Raw genomic sequence first — 17,945 nt, forward strand, 5'->3', positions numbered from 1 at the left:
CAATAAATGGAAATATAAATACATATTTCTAATAAAATTGTGCATTTGTTGGGGACTTTCTAAAGTTTCATCTCTGAGGATGAAAAATCTTTATTTACAACATCTAAAATGTAATTATCAAGTCAAAGTGGAGTCTTATTTTCAACCTAATTTATCTTTAATAACAAATATCAATAAAACAGAAACACAACATCTCCCTCTAGTGACCTACAATAATAGGAATAAATAAGCAAAGATGCCTTTGAATAGAGCATGTGTACTTTGAATATCCCCGCTCCTCTGGTGGACGTTAAAAACAAACACCGACCTCGACATGTGAGGTGAGCGACGTAGGGAACGCCGTCCTTCTCCCCGTAGAACACGGCGAAGTGAGAGAAGTACTTGTTCCTGCGGTACTCCACGATGTCCCCCGGGAACAGCTGAGGGTGGGAGTGTTTCTGCAGACGGATTATTAAATAGAACGATAACACAACCGCTCGACAGATCCACGTGATCAGATGTGAGAGAAGCTCTTCATAAACATTCTGTTTTAATATTTGGTACGTTTCCTTCTATTTCTATTCTTTTTTTAAATGTACATCTGCCTTTCATGTCTTTCATAATACATATAAATGTATTGAAACATGAATATCTGCACATGAAAGTATCAAATGTTTACTTTTTAGAGAAATTAAACTTTCACAGTAATATTTGTTATTCTGTATCTATGTTTATTAACTTATATAGTACTGACATTTTTATTTTTTTCTTACTATGTTTAATACACAAAGCACACAGCATGTCTGAGAGAAACCAGAACCTTGTTTCAGAGCGTTGAAGTCGTCTAAAAAGAGGGATTTTTCACATCTTGGCAACCCCCCCAAAGAAAGTTCTTAATACCAGCTAACAGACAGATAATTAGTCAACGAGTTATTACACTTTTAAAATGTGCAGATTAAAAACTTGATGATTAAACAGAGTACTCACCAGGCCCATGTGGTCAGTGTTCACTGGAGCTCTTCTTCTTCTGAACCTAGACACACATACACACACACACACACACACACACACACACACACGTCTGCTTTACATGCCTCCTCCTCCTCCTCTGGGTGTGTGAAGCAGGTGTTTCCTAAACACGGCGCTCCAAAAGAGGAAGCAGCTTCTGTCACACGTGTTTATTTGAGAGATGAAGCCTCGGTGAACAACAGAGTCTGGCTAGCTGTTCCAACCCGCTTCCAGTCTTTATGCTAAGCTAGGCTAATCCTACTTTAACCCTTATTGAACTGTTCCCTCTCTCATCAATCGCTCATCTTCCAGGATGGGAAGTCTTTTGTGATTGTGTGTTCAGAAGTTTTGATGCTTAAAGAGAAAAGAAACATGATGTTTGAGAATTAAATCAGAGTTTTAATTGAAAAAAGGCCACAATGTTATGAAAATAAAATCAGAGTTTCAAGGTAAAAAGCATAAAACATAATGTTTTTTATTCCCATTATCTGAGACAGAGTGACCCTGAAACGAAAACATTTCACAGCTGTGAAAACATTCAGTATTTCTGTGATCACCCACAATAAACCCGTTAATAAATCCCTTTTTGAACTCCATGCCCGTCATCACTCGGTCACGTCGTTTAGTTCTCATAAATAATCTGTGGTGAGCATCGTCGACATCACCTCCAGTTCACACACAAGTAAATCCTGAGTGAAGGACAGCCGCACAGGAGCCCCACTGAACACCTGAATCAACAGAAAACACTCAGTTTAAAGCTCCGCCCACATCGAAAAAATATACATCATCTGTCAGAGGAAACATCAGCTGATCCAGTTCAGATGGTAGAAGAAGATGAGAAGTCTGTGTTGATGTTACAGGAAGTGTGTGTGATGCGAGTGTATGTGCAGCGCACACACACACACACACACACACACACACACACACACACACACACACACATTAATGCCCCGCGTATTATAAAGTCAGTGCAGCGTTACAGTCGTTCAGTCTGTCAAAGGCACCTGAGTTTGGCTCCAACTGGAGGTTCACCAGTGTATGCCACACACACACACACACACACACACACACACACACTCTCTAACTGTGCTCCTGGCTCCGGTCCTCCTGGGCGTCACGGCCCCAGCTGAGGCCGTTGGCGGGAGCGTGTTTGTCCCAGCTGTCCGTGTTGTGTCCGTGCTTCCTCTGGTGCCTCTTGTAGTTGTCCCAGTGGCCGGTGGTGTAGTCGCACTCGGCGCAGGCGTACGGCTTCTCGCCCGTGTGCCGCAACATGTGCCTCTTCAGGTTCATGCTCTGGTTGCAGGAGTAGCCGCACACGCCGCAGTGGAAGGGCTTGGCGCCCGAGTGGATGCGCTCGTGCCGCCGCAGGTTGGCGAGGTTCCCGCAGGCGTAGCTGCAGGACGGGCACTGGTAGGGCTTCTCGCCCGTGTGCACGCGCAGGTGGCGCTTGAGGTTGTCGGGGTGCGAGGAGGTGTAGGGGCAGTGCGGGCAGCGGTGGGGTTTCTCCTCGGAGTGGGTGTGGGCGTGGCGGGCCAGGTGGTTGGGGTAGTGGGACAGGAAGGGGCAGTGAGGGCAGCGGTACAGCTTGGTGCCACGCTGAGCCCGCCGGGAGCCCCGGGACACGGCCGGGCTGAGCGGAGATCCGGAGACATCTTTAGACGGAATGTCCAGCTGGCACCGACGACACACCTGCAAGTAAACACACCCCCTCTTTAACCCTCGGAACCCACAACACCATCGTCAGTGAAACATGTGCTTCAGACCCGGTAGCTTTCTCAGACAACACTGCACAGAGAGATCAGCGATGGGCCGTTAGGGACCGTACCTGTCCTGCGTCTCCGTCCCCGTCCCCCTTGTCCCCCTCCAGGTCGTCCTCCTCCAGGGTGAGGCCGCACATCCGGCAGCAGAGGGGGAAGAGGAGGACGGGCAGCGGGGCGGAGGGAGAGCCGAGAGAGAGGCCGTCCAACGTCTGGAAGTAACCCGTGTCCTGGGACACTCGCAGGGTCAGGTCTGACACGACTGCACCAGGAAGAGACAGACATTTATTCCATGAAAAGAAACACTAGAAAACCTCTCCAAGAATATTAAGTGTCAACCTGATTATAACACACTTATCTTCAAGCTCAAACTTCCCCCTTTTATTTCATCTCATATACTCAACGTCAGGTTCAGGTCGATAAGCACTGAACCAGAGAGAACTTCTCTTCCTCATTTTTTAACTCTTTCAGTTTCCACTCGTTGGTTCCTCTTTTCTGTGCTTCCAAATGAACATGAAGTGTTGAGAGCACCACAGTAACAAACAAAGTGAAACGGCCTCTCTACTGTTTTCAGCCTCTTCATTGTCTTGTTTACATGATGATATTGAACTGAATATCTCTGAGGAACTGGGTTTGACATTTTAACATATTTTCTTGATGAATCAACGATGAAGACAATCATTAGCAGCGGCCTTAACTCCTTCACTGCGGTAGTGTCCTTGCACGTGTTCGTTACCTTCTTCACTTGCAGCGTTTCCTTTTTTCCTCCTCCCCCGTCTCTTCTCCTTCTCCCTCCTCTGCGGCCTCTCCTGCGTGTGCATGCGCTGGTGCCTCCGCAGGTTCCCGAGGGAGCCGCAGGCGTAGCTGCACAGCGGGCAGCGGTAGGGTTTCTCCCCGGTGTGGGTGCGGCCGTGTCGCTGCAGGTTGACGAGCTGCGCTGAAGCGTAGGGGCAGACGGGGCAGCGGTAGGGCTTGTGGCCGTCGTGGGTCCTCATGTGGCGCTTCAGGTGGTTGGAGTAGCGCGAGGTGAAAGCGCACAGCGAGCAGGAGAACGCTTTGGGAGGGCCGTCGCCTCTCGGCTTCCCGTCAGAGCCGGTCCCGTCGGCTTCCATCGAGCCCTCCACCTGAGGCGTGGCTTCGTGCTGCAGGCCTTCCTCACAGGTGAGGCAGTAAAGCTCCGCCCCCAGGTCCAGGCCCACACCTGGAACAACATGTTATATTGAGCCACTCTTTGTTTTCACAAACCCAGGAGATAAAGCTCAAGAGGATGTCATATAAATCATAGAACTTGACTGTGACAGTTACCCAGATCTAGACCTGCTCCCAGAGCCGTGTCTCCCAGGAGTCGGCCACATGCTTTACAGGAGAGGAAGGCCGGGAAGGTGGAGTCTGTTGGTGCCGAAGGGTCGTCGTCTACGCTCAGAGAGAACACCGTCATTCCTGAAGAAGAAGAAGAAGAAGAAGAAGAGACGAGTTCAACCACAAACAACAACACGGTTCATCTGATTATAAAACAACCTGTTTCAGAAAGACTTTCTGAAGATATAATATTAATCATACTGTGTGTGTGTGTGTGTGTGTGTGTGTGTGTGTGTGTGTGTGTGTGTGTGTGTGTGTGTGTGTGTGTGTCACTGACCCTCTCGATCCAGACCCATGATCTCAGAGTCTCCAAACTCCAGGTCTCCGCTCAGCAGGAAGTCGCTCTCCAGAACCAAACAGCTCGGATCACAGAGCACTGCCCCGTCCTCCGACTCCACTGAACACAAACACATATTCCAAACGCTGACTCACACATTGGATCTAAAATATGAATGGTTTTTAATATTTCACGGCCTATTTTAGTAACCAAGTAAAACAAACATTTGAAATGACAGAAGATTTGAAGAAAGAGTTTGTAAAAGCAGCCGGACAGGAGGAAGAGAGATAATTAAAGGAAAAGCAGGTGAAGAGGAAGCGAGAGAGTAAAGTGAGGAGGAGACAAGAGGAGGAAATCGGTGAGGGTGAGATAAGAGCAGAGGAAGAGTTGGAGGGCGAGGAAGAAGAGGGAGTCCTGAGGGAGTCAGGAAGAGGAAGCTAGGAGCTAGAGGATGGGATAAGAAACAGAAGATTCCTTTACTAGTTCTAAGTTGTGTTGATAATGAGCCTAAAGCTGAGCTTTGAAACTAAGTCCAGTCTGAGTAAACTCTCTCACATACAAGACATATAGTTAAAGTGATTTATGAGAAGGGAGATGGAACCCTGAACATTAAGAGATAAAGGTTTGTCCACAGTAGATAAAAGGTGATGTGAGGGCACACATGTAAAAGAGGAAGAACACGATGGAGAGAAGTCAAACAGGAAGCGGTGAAAGAAAGAAAGGAAGAGCGACGGGAATGAGGAGGAGGAGGTCAGAAGAGAGCCTGAGAAGAGGAAGTGGAGACCGGAGGAAGTGGAGAGCACAACTGAGCCGAAGGACTCAGGATGAGATAACACACAAACACATGGACTGAAAGGACGAGGCGTCTCCAACATCTTCCTCTCTGAGAGACAATGAGGAAGTCAACACGTCAGACCAGTGGAGCAACATTTAGTCCGTTTACCCCGGGCTTAACTTACTAAAGACAAGTTACATTTAAGTTTACACGCAGTCCACACACCAGAAACAGCCTCAAACATCTGGAAGACAACAGTCCACACACCAGAAACAGACTCAAACATCTGGAAGACAACAGTCCACACACCAGAAACAGCCTCAAACATCTGTAAGACAGTCCAAACATCTGGAAGACAACAGTCCACACACCAGAAACAGCCTCAAACATCTGTAAGACAGTCCAAACATCTGGAAGACAACAGTCCACACACCAGAAACAGCCTCAAACATCTGTAAGACAGTCCAAACATCTGGAAGAGAACAGTCTAAACACCAGAAACAGCCTCAAACATCTGGAAAGATCTGGAAGAGAACAGTTTGAACTCACATTTCACCGGCTGGGGGTTGGATTGTTTCCTCCGCGGCATCTTCGCCTCTCGTCGTCCCGGATCCTGCTCTGGTTGTCTGCCCGTCCGTCCGCCAGCCAGGCAGCCAGCTAACTGAACGTCACCATCATCATCATCATCATCACCTCCTTCCTCTTCCTCTTCCTCCAACGGACAGCAGCAGCGGTGTCATGACTGCCAGCTGTCGCCTGGAACGAAGCGTGTCCACAAATATGTTCATTCAGAGTAGCAGCGTCATGCTAGGTGACGTTAAACACACTTTAAAGTCGTTGTGAGTCAGTGTTTGTTGTTGTTCTGCAGTAAATAGACGCAGCCATCTTGTTAGCCACCTAGCTACCAAGTCAACTTCCGACATTCAAACATTAAACCCGTTTAAACTACAAACTTTGGATAAAAACTACAAGTTTAAATAGCACTCCACTCGTAAACATACCTGTGATAACGTCCCAAAGAATACCGTCGTCGACAAAACGTCCCAAACTGTTCAAAAATGAGTCTTTTGTTGCCAAACGCGCACCGCTCGCTGCTAGCAGAGGGACGCCGGGTCTCCGGGTGACGTCAGTGACAGGAGCGGAGGATTGTGGGATTTGTAGTCCTGATATTTGGTCTCGGTGACAATACATGTCCTGTTTGTTATCACATAGTATTAGGATTACTGCGTATTACGGTCCTTATAGATACAAAATATAATATATATATATATATATATATATATATATATATATATATATATATATATATATATATTAACAGAGGTAATAGTCCAGCTAAAAACTGAAATTGAATAGTAACTTTATTAGAAAAAACTTGGATATTCACAGTGATGTTGCTACGAGTATCACTTGTGCATATTTTCTAGGACTTGGGCTTATTTCTATGTAGGACCTATTTTTGTACAACAGACTACGTTTTATTAATATTTTAAAATGATACTGTTCTTGTAATTCAATCAGCATATCATTATATATTGTTAGTTCTCCATGTATCATCATTAAATAGATCTGGTTTGATGTCTGTAAATGAAATACCACCAGTGAAATACTAATAAAGTATTGCATTTTAAATAAAGAAAAGAGCTAGAGCTACAAGAACAGATTTCAAGCTGCTGGATGACACTTTGACGACACATAATGAGCAATAATAAACTATTTATTCAGCGCCTTCCACTCAAAACAATGGAAACATTACGTTACAGGATGGTGTACCACAGGGCTCTATCCTGGGTCTACTAAACGTTTCTCAAAGTTTTACCACTATCATCATCTTCAAGCCCAAAGAGACTATGTTTAAGGTTTGATCAGGCGTCCATCATGGCCTCAAACTCATCGATCCTCTGTCGGGTGTTTCCTCTCCGGATCCTCCTGAAGGACACAGTCTTGTACTTTGACGATTGATGGCTGCCGTTCTTCTTGTCGTCCGCCTCACTGTTCGTACTGAGAGAGTTTTGACTTCCTTCCTCCTTGTCCTCTTTGTCCTCCTTCGCTTCCATCTCAGGGTTTCCTCTGCTGGGTGACTTCGTGGTTGGACCTCCTCCGGCCCGTAACGGCGACCCGGCGGCTGCATCCATCAACGACACCTTCGCCTCCAACCTGCAACCTGATGGTTAAAAGTTAAAAGCACAACATGAGGTGATTTCGTTTGGCTCTGTTTGTTGTTGTTTGCTTCAGGCAGCAGAGTGAGTGTCATCTTTATGGAATTTTAATTAGATTTTAATGAATGAATTACCTCTCTGGCCTGAATCTCCACCGGGAGTAATTGTGTTTGCAGCAAAATCATATCTGTTATGTAAGATCCTGTTAACAAGTTCCTTCCAGATATTTAAACACTTACAGCAACAAAGTTTAGGAGTTAAAAGCGAATGAAAGCATTGGAGAACTTAATGTTGAATTCATGAAAGACTGAACATTAAAAATAATCCTAAAATGCATTTTTGAACATTTTAGGCTCCCATATTGTTATGTTGAAACTTAAAGGTAAAACCCGTAATATTTAATAACAATCAAACCCTTTTTTAAACATAATTCTTTGTCGGCATTGGTCAACAACATTGAATCTATTTACATTTGGTATTTTCCTCGACCTCTCAGTGTGAGTGGTGGACTCATGCCAGTGTAAACGATCATAACGGTAAATGTGCTTACCTGTGTGAAGCTCAGGTGTGACGTCCTGGACGTCAGCTGGATGTCCTGAAGCAGGAAATGATGTCAGCGGCGTTGTTTGAAGTCGCTCCTGCTCCTCCAAACTCTTTATTTCCTCCTCTCTCAGATCCAGACAAGCGTCCACAGACCTTGTGTCCAGCCTCCCCTCCGCCTCTTTGTCGCCGCTCAGTGAAGTGGGATGAATGTCCCCGTTGAGGTTTTTGGCAGCGCCTGAGCTCTGCTCTTCTTCTGTGGAGTCTCGGCGTGCTTCATTTCCTGTTTCTGCACCGGCATGACTCAGCGTTTCAGGCGATGAGGGTGATGGTTTCTGGGAATCTGTTTGATTGAGCTGGTTTGCTGACTCATCATCTGGTTCCTCCATCTTTTCTTCTGCATGTTCTACTCTGTCTCCCAAGGCCTCCTTCTCTTCTTCTTTGCCATCAATCTGTTGTTCTTCTTCTTCTTTCTCTGCCATATTTTCTCCTGTCTCCTCCGTCTTTTCTCCTTCCTCTTCACCTCCATGTCCTTTTATCTCTGTCCCCCTGTCTTGTTCTTTTCTTTCTTCTTCTACCTCGTCTTCCTCCTCCTGAGTCTCTAACTCTTTCCTTCCATCTTGTGCTTCCTCCTTCCTAGCCTCCTTTTCTTCTCCTCCCACTTCTTCGTCCTGTCTTTCTGTCTCTCCCTCCTCGACCTCGACCATCCGTTCGAGTTTGTTCTTAAACTCATCATCCAAACTGCCTCCATTTTCATCTGCCTCCTTCTCCTTTCCTTCCTCCTCAAACTTGTCCTCCTCTCTCCCTCCTTCCTCCGGCTCTCTTTGAGTCTTTGCCTCATCCTTTTCATCTCCTCGCTCTTCGTCTACCTCATTTTCTAACACCTGCTCTTCCTCTCTTCCCTCTTCCTCTTCCTGCTCTTCTTCCGCCTCCATGTTTGCTTTTTCCTCTCCTTCGACTTCCTCCTCTTCTCTCACTTCTTCCTGCTTTTTCATTCCAACATCTCCATCATCTTCCTCCACTTCTTCCTCTTCCTCTCTGCTGTCATCCTTCCAGTCTTGCACCTGCTGCTCTCCTCCTTCCCTTCCCACCTTCTCTCCTTCGTCTTCCTCCACCTTCACTTCCTCTCTTGGCGTTTCTCCTTCTTCTTCTCCTTCTTCTCCTTCTTCTTCTTCTTCCTCTTCTTCTTCTCCTTCTTCTTCTTCTTCTTCTTCCTCTTCGTCCTCCTCACCTGGTGCAGTCCCGTCGGTGTTGTGCTCTGGTTGGGCGTCAGACAGCATGGTGTCCTCCAGAGACAGAATGTCTCCAAACAGCCCGACGGCCTGGATGACCCGAGCCACTATGGAGTCCTCCTCCAGGTCCAGACTGTCCAGCACGTCTGCGGCCGTCCACCAGCTCGCCATGACGCAGGAAACCAGAGGAAACGTCCAGCAGTGGAGGGAATAAAGCTGCATTTGTCCGTGTTATGAAAGCATTCACACTGAAGGACTGAATTCATGCCGATTGGCAGAAAACAAGCTCACGTCATTCGTCACTCAGTCGTTTTTATCCTTAATACTTTAATCTGTGAGGTGTAATCTCTTTCTTTACTTCTTCAACATAACCACCGAAATTTTTACATGTAGTGTATTTATATAATTATACTCTGTTGTAAGTGAAGTACAGCAAAGTACTTTAATTAAATATAATTCTAAGGTACTTTATGACTTCTCTATATTCTGGAAGCGACTATTGTACTTTTTATTTTACTACATTTATTTGACAATTTGTAAATAATACAAACTACAAATAAACTAACACATTAGCATAAATTATAGGCTATTAAAATGAGCTGTAAACACATTAAAGCATCAGTAATTATGATCTAGTAATACGTTATTATGGTACTTAAAGTATATTTTGACGATAGTACTTTTGTACTTTTACTTCAGATTTAGAAAGCAGGACTTGTTTGTAACAGAGTATTTGTACACTGTGTTATTAATACTTTTACTGCAGTAACTTCTGCTTAAAGTATCAGAAGTAAAAGTACTCATAATTCCTGAGAGCTTGTTTCTTTTAAATACATCTTTTGTTTTTGTTATAACACATTTTAAAGTGTTTTCTTTCCTTTTTAAATTCACATTAAATATTGACCTTGCAGACACAGTATATGTACATCTATACTGTGTGTAAATGTGTCATAATATCTTTGTTCCTCTCAACATTCTGCAGCGTTGATCCCTCTGTGGAACGTAAAGCTGCTCAATGAGCTGCAGTGTTACATTGAGTCACCGTTTACGATCAAGAAACAGAGTGTTGTTGTTTTGGTGAGAAACACAATCAATAGAGGAAAGGCTTACACAAATACATATTTTATGATTTATTCTGAGTGATTTATTAAGATGATAATTATCCATAAATCTCAAACATCTTTATCTGAAAAGATATCTGCAGCACTACCTTCAGTGTCCCATAGATGGAGGTATGACTTAGATTTAAGAGTGACGACCGTCCACAGATATAAAAATACTTCTTTCATAATCATCAGACCAGAATTAGCAGAGTTACGAGTCATTTCTTTTCCAGGAAATGATCTTCTTGTTTTGTTATACAAGAAAGAAATGACACGAATAAAAAACGGATGTTATATAAAAGCAGGAATAACAGGCTCATTGTATTATAATCTTAAATGTCATGTCATATAGTTATGTAATACAATGGTGATGTAATAAACAAATGTTTTACTATTTATAATAAATAATAATAATACAAATTTATTTATTCATTTATCAAAACAATAATAATAACATGTATTATTATTTATTTAGTTATATTAACAGTAATCATAATTATTATTATTTTTGATCAGTTTGTTTGGTCTGAGTTGTTTGTTATTTAATCCTATATTAAATCATATTTATTAAATTAAATAATATTAGATAATAACTAAATTAAAAGCCCATGAGTCGTCATTCGTCAGAACATTTATTGCAATAAAATAAAGAAACAAAGGACTCGTTTCAGGAGTTTCACGTCATCTTTTATGAAAATATGGATTAAATGTGTTTTACATTCAGTTTTACATTCAACGGTGGAGCAACTAAAACCTTAATAAACACTAAAATAAACTAGTTGTTAAAAACAGACTTTGAATACGTTCTGCTGACAAGAAGGCCAAAGTGCATATGTTCCTGACTGATTTTAACGACACCCACTTTTACAGTTATTAGTGTTTCTTGAACAATAATCACAACAAAGTGTTTCCAATAGATCTTTGGTATTTGATAATACTTTCTTTGATGAGTTCAGATCTCTAGAACCTCTACGGTTCACTTCTGCTCTGTGACTTCGCCTCCTGCTGCGCCCTCCAAGCCGTCAGCACCTCGTCGTCTTCGGCCTCGGCGGCGGCCCGAGCTCGGATCCTCTGCCTGGTTTGGGCAATGAAGGTGGCGATGTCATCCTCCTCTTCCTGCTCGTTGCTGGCTTCCTCCCTCCTGCTCCTCCTCCCTTCCGTCTCGCTGCCTTCGTACCGCGAATGATGGGCGAACTTCCTCTTAGCGGCGGGGTCGTGGAAGCTCTCCGCGGCCTCGCCGCCCTCGTCGTGGGCGCCATACGACCTCCTGTAGCCGTGGGACGCCGTGAACCCGTTGTCTTCGCTCGATGGACGCTCACGGAGTCGCGATCTGTATCCGGAGGAAACGCCGTGAGTTTCCTCGTCGTCTTCGTCGAGGGCGTAGGACGCCCTGCGGCTGGAGAAGTCGAATTCGGAAGCGGAGGCGTCTAGGTCGTCGTAGGGATCCTCCGACGGGCCGGCGTCGACCCCGGAGGCCGGTTTCCTCGGAGGAGGCCGGACGCTCGTCAGCCAGTCGTCCACGCTGGTGTTCTTATCTTTCTCCAGCGCCGGGTTGAGATTCAGACATCCAGAGAGCCCGAAAGTCCTCACGGGTTTCTCCTTTTTCTTGGCTTCCTCCAGAAACTCCTCCTCTTTGTTCTTCCTCTCCTCCTCCTCGTCTTCGTCCTCCTTTGGTTTCTTCTTCTTGTACAGCGTGCTGCGCTTGTTGTCCTCCAGGATCTTCTTCTTCTCGTAGGTGGCCATCTTGCCCCTCATCTCGGACTTGATCTCCTTGTCCATGGCGTCCAGCTTTCCCATGTTGACCTGGTCTTTGAAGAGGCTGAACAGAGGCACGCTGGTGGTGGTGATCTTGTTCTTCCTGGATCCCAGAGCAGAGCTTCTCCCGGTGAGACCGGAGATGCCGCTAGACCCGGCACCGGAGAGAACCGACCCTGCCCCGTCTCGACCCGGTGACAGCGCGCTGGAATAGGAAGCACCGCTCAGCAAGGAGGCTCTGTCGTCGTCCACGCCGCGGCCCGAAATCAGGCTGAAGCCGAGGTCCGATCCAGCACGCGACGGAGGAGGCAGGCTCATCTCGGTCTGCTTCTGCTTGATCGTTTCGGAGACGACGTTGGCGATCCAGTTTTGGATGCTGGCCAGATTGACCATGGGTTCTCCTCCGGGGCCCTGGACCGTAGGAACCGGGAGGATGGGAGGAAGCGATGCGATGGGATTCACGGATCTCGCACTGCGAGACTGTGAAACCGAGGATATGACGGACGACCTGCCGCTGAGCATGGACATGTTGTCATCGTTGGCGATGCTCGGCGGGCCCGTGACCCCGGCTCCGGCCCAGAAGGCGGAGAGAGGTATCGTACCGCCGCTGACGCTGCTCTCGTCGTCCCAGCCACACATGGACTGACTCTCCTCCAGCGTTTTCTTTGAGCGCTCCAGGATCTCCTCGCGTCTCTGCCTCCGCTTGACCGTCGCCGAGTCCTCGCCCCGACTCATCTCCACGATCTCCTCCTTGTTTTCCTCCCCAAGGCGCCTCTGCTGCCTCAGCTTCCACGTCTGATACGCCGTCAGGTTGACATCCTGAAAGGACGGCGTCTTGGCTTCTCCCTCGCCGTTGCCTCGCTCTCCGTCTCCCGCACAACTTTTGTCTCCGTCCTCTCGATCCTTCTTGTTCCAGCCAAACTGGATCCTCTTGACGCGCCAGCGCTCCAAAGGCGTCATCTTCTCCTTGTTCTTCTGGCAAAAGTTGTACATGGAGCTGGTGTCGGAGAGGAGGCTTTCCACCTCGTCATCAATCTTATTCTTCCTTCCTTCTCCACCTTCCGAGGTGGCGCTCTCGCTGCCGTCCTCGTCCTCCTTCTTGCGGTAGCGAGCGGCGGCTTGTTCCTCGATTTCCCTCAGCCGCTGTTTCCAGAGATCGGTGTAACTCGTGCAGCTGGAGGTGGACATCGCGTCCGAGGCCGGACGTCTGCCGCGGCGCTTCAACCGTTCTTTCACAGCCCGTACGTCCTCGCTGGTGACGCTCTCCGCATCGAACGTCTTCTTTGGTCGTCCCTCGCCGACGGATTCAACGTCCTCTCCATCACTGTTCAGCTGCGCTTCCCACCAGTCGTCATCCTGGTATTTCTCATTCCTCCTCTGCCACTCGCGGATCATGCTGTCGAGGCCGTCCTCGTCCTCTCCGTCCTCTCCGCCCTCCGTCTCCGGCAGGACGACCTCTTCCTGACTCGGCCTCTGGTCGATCGGTGCTCCGGTCAGTCTGCTCCGGAGCGCCGCAGTAGCTGCAGAGGAGGCAACGCTGCTCATCACGCTTTCTCCGTCCTCCTCCTCCTCCATCACGATGGAGCGAGCTTTCACCTCGATCATGCTCCGCTCTTCCTCTTTATCTGTATCGTCATCATCCTCATCCTCGCCGAAGATACGAGCGCGACCGCGCGCATCGATGACGGAGCACTGGCTGAGCGTATCGTCGTCGTCGTCCCGCTCCTCCATCAGGGTCTCGTTGAGATTCCGCAGCTGCTTCAGGAAGCCCTCGTTGGGGTTGATGGCGCGCTTCTTCCTCATGGAGGTCAGGGCCTCCATGACGGTCATGTGCTGGAAGATCATCAGGTAGGACGCCACCAAGACGGCGGAGCGGCTCACGCCCATCATGGACACAACCAGAACCTTTCCTGCACGGAGACAAGATGGATGTTTAGTACCAGGAAGTAGAGCCTTCTTCGTTTGGCAGCTGAAAGTGAATTCATTCCTCGAGGCAACGCGCATGAACACACAAACAGCTGAGGGGATCATACAAAGTGGTCCAGCAAAATGGATGCAAAGGGACACAAATGATCTTTTGAAGAGATGAAACGTCATCATCATCAGTGAAACAGAGAAAGCCTCTCTCACCCTTGTGTGTCAGCAGAGCGTCGTCCAAGAACTCAGCGGTGGGCCGGAAGTGCGGCGAGATGTCGGAGTCGGGGAAGTCGTCCACCTCGATGCCCGAGTACTGGAGGCTCATGCCGGCGTAGAAGGACGCGCCCGTGTACACCCCGGTGCCGTGGGCCGCGTTCAGGATGTGCGTGATGCCCATTCGCTTCAGGCGAGCCTTGTTCACCGCAACGGATCTGAAACGAGAGAAATATCGCACTGTGAGGAGGAATCAGACGTGCGAACCAAGCATAGAAACAGCAGTCGAGGTCCGTTAGACTGGCTGGTATTGTGGCTTTCAACCTCAACACATGGTCTTCCTCAGCTGCTGGAGTTCGCTCAGTTGTAGACGTCCAAACTATCGATTTGAAGTTCAAAACAATGGAGCGGATTTCAGCTGCAGAAGAAGCCAGTAAAGAGGACATTTAGTATTTGCTGGACTCACTTCTCGGCAATGAAGACGTTGGGCCACACCTCGTCCACAGGGTTGAGGGGGGCCTCCAGGCGGTCCTGCACCATGGCCCTCTGGATGTCCAGCACACAGGGGGTGTTGTAGGGGCTGCGGTCGTCGATCATGTCCTTGACGCGGTTGTAGAGGTCCTCCACCATCAGCTGATTGGCCGTCTCCAGCATGGACTCGGGGACGGACTCGGCCTGCTGGCTGCGAGGCGGCAGCTCTAAAGGGAGGACATGAACCAGATGTGTTGACCTTTGATAAAAGCTTAAATGCAGAGGCATTAAATAGTCATAATGATAATAATAATCATAATAATAATGCAGTCCCTCTCAGCAGATTTGTGTGTTAATGTTTGATTTTAAGACAAAAACGACAGTAGATATCTTGACCTGGTCTGGACCCAGATTAGAGACCAGGGTCAATAGTAACACTCCGGTTCCTCCAATCAGGAACAAGCTAGTAATGACACTCACTCTGCACATGCTCAGTAGGATTCTCCTTCTCCCTGCTGGAGGAGGAGTGGAATCATTTCACCTTTTAGCTGAAAGTAACTTTTTGGATGTCAAATATTTTTCTTCTGATTTCTTCAGTTTATCTGAACTTAAATTAATTTTATATTGAATGTATTATAACTCCGTGGACACATATATATGTTTCTTCTATGAGAAGATGAGGTCTGAGGGTTGTGAAGGAAACGCCAGCGGCCTGCATATTAAAACACACATCTCTCCTCGTGCTCCTCTGCAGATGAAACATGCGTCGTCCATTAAAGCTGTCCCTTTAATGGACGATGCAGTCCCACGAGCTAATGTCCTCAATCAGAGCGTCTCCGCTCCTCGGGGCCGCTAACGAGCCGAGGGGACGAGACGTGGATCGGATGTAATTGAGGAGCTCTTGACTGAATTAGACGTGTTGGACGTGGACTCAGACATCAGAAATTCATCCATCGTTTAAGGCCTCATTCTGACATAAGACATAATCTTATGTATCTGGGTTTAGTTTGAGCTCCTCACCCTCGTTGATGATCTTCTTGGCAGCGATGGCTGACGAGAGGTGGATGGGCTCCATGAAGATGCTCGCAGCGTCGGAGCCGGAGATCACGGAAAACCTGGACTCTGAAGCCATGGAGAAACTGACACAGAGGAAGAACAAGGAGCTTTTAATAACCCTCAACACAAAGCAAACATATAAGATATTCATCTTGAATCAAAGACTCAGCTTCTCATGTTCCTAATGATTCTCTTCAGTCCTGTGAAGTCAGACCTCGTACCTGGGCGACGGACAGCGGAGGTACTGAGACTGGATCCCTCGGACGATCCTCCCCTCTTCCTCCTCCTCCTCCTCCTCTTCACCACCAGGAACCGTCTGGTCCTGGCGCGCTCCGCTCTCATTGGTCGACGCCATTGCAACCAAGATCCCTCCTGCCATTGATAAAAATAAAACAGTTTCTGGATTTGTATTAAATTCACTTTAGACAATGTATTCTTATTCATGAGTTCTCTAAATGATTATCACATCTGCTCTATAAAAACATAAATACATATGTGTACTATAATACTGCAGGTATTTATTGGACCATTCGCACTGACAAAACACATTTTAATCATATTTATTTTATAGAGGGAAGAAAGAAACACAGTTAACATCAGACGCAGAGTCAGAAAAGATAAAGAGAGGACAGGTATGATTCAAAATGCAAACAGGGATGTGTGACCTCATGAGGAAACAATAGAAATGAATCACACTCAAAGAACTGTGAGGACCTAACGGTGAAGTAAGATCTAGAAAATAGAAGTGAAATAGAAAATCCAGCTGGATTCAGATCCTGACGATGACTCAGATGAATGTGTTCTGATGAAGAAACGGATCTTCTTCTTTTTTTTACAGATTAACCAACCGACAAACAACGTGGTTAGACAGGGCCACGCTAGCTGTTTGCCCCCGTTTCCAGTCTTTATGCTAAGCTAAGCTAACCGGCTGCTGTATGCAACTCTCAGCAAGAAAACAAATGTCCTTTAAAGAAAGGAAACACGGATCATTGAAACAAGACAACAAGTTACTGATTATATTTGTACATTACATTAGTATATTTACTTGTAAAAAGTACTAAAACCACACTGAAGAAATACTCCTGGACTGAAAAGAAGAAATAGAAACATTTCTTTTTACTATTACATGTACACCATAAATATTATTGTACTTGTCTTTGGTTTGCATGAGCAGAATTCTGTTGTGATGTTGGGACTAAACATCTTGGAGCTCCATTCAAAGTGACATTATTGGACAAAATAACTGATCAAAACTCATCAAAACCTTCTTGTTGATAATGTGTTTTTATTCTCGTTGAAATACTTTGTCATGAATATTTCGTGGTCATATGTTTTCCTGGCATTGTGCTCTCTATGCTCTGCTGGATATCTCATTGTTGAGCTGGATGCTTCTTCTTGTTGACGAGTGTGTTTCGTATAGCTGTAAACTGTCGATGTGTGACGAGCGTGAGGAGGATCTATTTTTATCAGAGCGACAGCTGCCTGAGAGCCCGGAGGCCTCGGAGAGAAACATCACTCCAAAAACTAGTGACATCAAACTAAAAGCAGACGAGAGAGAGAACTGTGAGACGGGGAGGACGACTTTAAACGAAACACCACCATTCTGTGTGTGTGTGTGTGTGTGTGTGTGTGTGTGTGTGTGTGTGTGTGTGTGTGTTCTTACCTCGGCCGGTCAGAAGCAGCTCGTGTGAAGCCGATGGCGTCCAGACTGACACTAAAGTTAGAGAGAGTCCTCCCCCCCAACAGGCCTGCAGAGCCCGACACCCGACACCAGTAACCCAGAACTGAGAGTACTTCTGATACTACCAGTACATGTACTGCAGTAGAGTACTGCTCAGAGTACTTCTGGTACTACCAGTACATGTACTGCAGTAGAGTACTGCTCAGAGTACTTCTGGTACTACCGGATTGTTTATTTCATTGCGTTTTAATGTGAAATATGTTTTAATACTTTTGTTGTTATCCTTCTGTCCTTCCTTGTTTCCTTTTTATTCTCTCCATCCTCCCATGTGTCCTACTTCCTTACTTCCTTTTCTTCTGTCCTTGTGTCTATCCCGTTTCTTTTCCTTCCCCCCTTTACTTCCTTACTTCTACTTTTGTTTATATCCTTCCGTCATTCCCTTTTTCCTTTCCGTTCCCTTCCTTCTTCCTCCACTTCTTTGTCCTTCCTTCCCTATTTCTGTCCTTCCTTTCCTTCTGTCCTTGTTTCACTCTAATTAGTTTTTTCTTTTCCTTTCCCCCTTTACTTCCTCCATCATTTCATACATTATATTATTCAAATATTTGTTGTTATCCATTTTTTATTTTTCTGCTCTTCGTCCTCTCATCTGTACTTCCTTCCTTC

The 17,945-nt window shown here is 46.5% G+C and overlaps 4 protein-coding genes across 5 annotated transcripts in view; all 4 read right to left on the bottom strand.

The window, feature by feature from the left end:
- Positions 1-1,089, bottom strand: part of plaat1l (phospholipase A and acyltransferase 1-like) — a 2,669-nt gene extending 1,580 nt beyond the window's left edge. The window contains exons 1-2 of the mRNA XM_068719241.1: positions 967-1,089; positions 308-437 (exon numbers count right to left, since the gene is read on the bottom strand). Of these exons, the coding sequence (XP_068575342.1) occupies positions 308-437; positions 967-975 (139 nt within the window). The 5' untranslated portion in view covers positions 976-1,089. The remainder of the gene's footprint in view (positions 1-307; positions 438-966) is intronic.
- A 276-nt stretch (positions 1,090-1,365) lies between these two features.
- LOC137878822 (zinc finger protein 513) lies at positions 1,366-6,268 on the bottom strand. The gene is made up of 7 exons (XM_068719240.1): positions 6,157-6,268; positions 5,705-5,911; positions 4,381-4,500; positions 4,050-4,184; positions 3,481-3,945; positions 2,813-3,006; positions 1,366-2,676 (listed from the first exon to the last, which is right to left on the bottom strand). The coding sequence occupies exons 2-7, from the start codon at positions 5,742-5,744 to the stop codon at positions 2,068-2,070; spliced, it is 1,563 nt and encodes a 520-aa protein (XP_068575341.1). The 5' UTR covers positions 5,745-5,911; positions 6,157-6,268; the 3' UTR covers positions 1,366-2,067.
- Positions 6,269-6,854: 586 nt separating this feature from the next.
- On the bottom strand, positions 6,855-9,257 carry LOC137878967 (cilia- and flagella-associated protein 251-like). The gene is made up of 2 exons (XM_068719510.1): positions 7,865-9,257; positions 6,855-7,319 (listed from the first exon to the last, which is right to left on the bottom strand). Exons 1-2 carry the CDS (start codon positions 9,255-9,257, stop codon positions 7,021-7,023), a joined length of 1,692 nt encoding a protein of 563 aa, XP_068575611.1. The 3' UTR covers positions 6,855-7,020.
- A 1,597-nt stretch (positions 9,258-10,854) lies between these two features.
- On the bottom strand, positions 10,855-17,319 carry dusp27 (dual specificity phosphatase 27). Of its 2 annotated transcripts, XM_068719503.1 has the most exons (6): positions 17,265-17,319; positions 15,823-15,973; positions 15,566-15,684; positions 14,541-14,772; positions 14,075-14,292; positions 10,855-13,854 (listed from the first exon to the last, which is right to left on the bottom strand). In XM_068719503.1, the coding sequence occupies exons 2-6, from the start codon at positions 15,954-15,956 to the stop codon at positions 11,159-11,161; spliced, it is 3,399 nt and encodes a 1,132-aa protein (XP_068575604.1). In that variant the 5' UTR covers positions 15,957-15,973; positions 17,265-17,319; the 3' UTR covers positions 10,855-11,158. The 2 variants fall into 2 exon arrangements, with proteins under 2 accessions (XP_068575604.1, XP_068575603.1); XM_068719502.1 differs by lacking the exon at positions 17,265-17,319 and having other exon boundaries at positions 15,823-15,980.
- Between the last annotated feature and the right edge of the window lie 626 nt (positions 17,320-17,945).

This window comes from Cebidichthys violaceus, unplaced genomic scaffold (assembly GCF_023349555.1).
Source record: "Cebidichthys violaceus isolate CVI_PGR_0920_01 unplaced genomic scaffold, fCebVio1.0.p SCAF_24, whole genome shotgun sequence".
Classification (NCBI taxonomy): Eukaryota; Metazoa; Chordata; class Actinopteri; order Perciformes; family Stichaeidae; genus Cebidichthys; species Cebidichthys violaceus.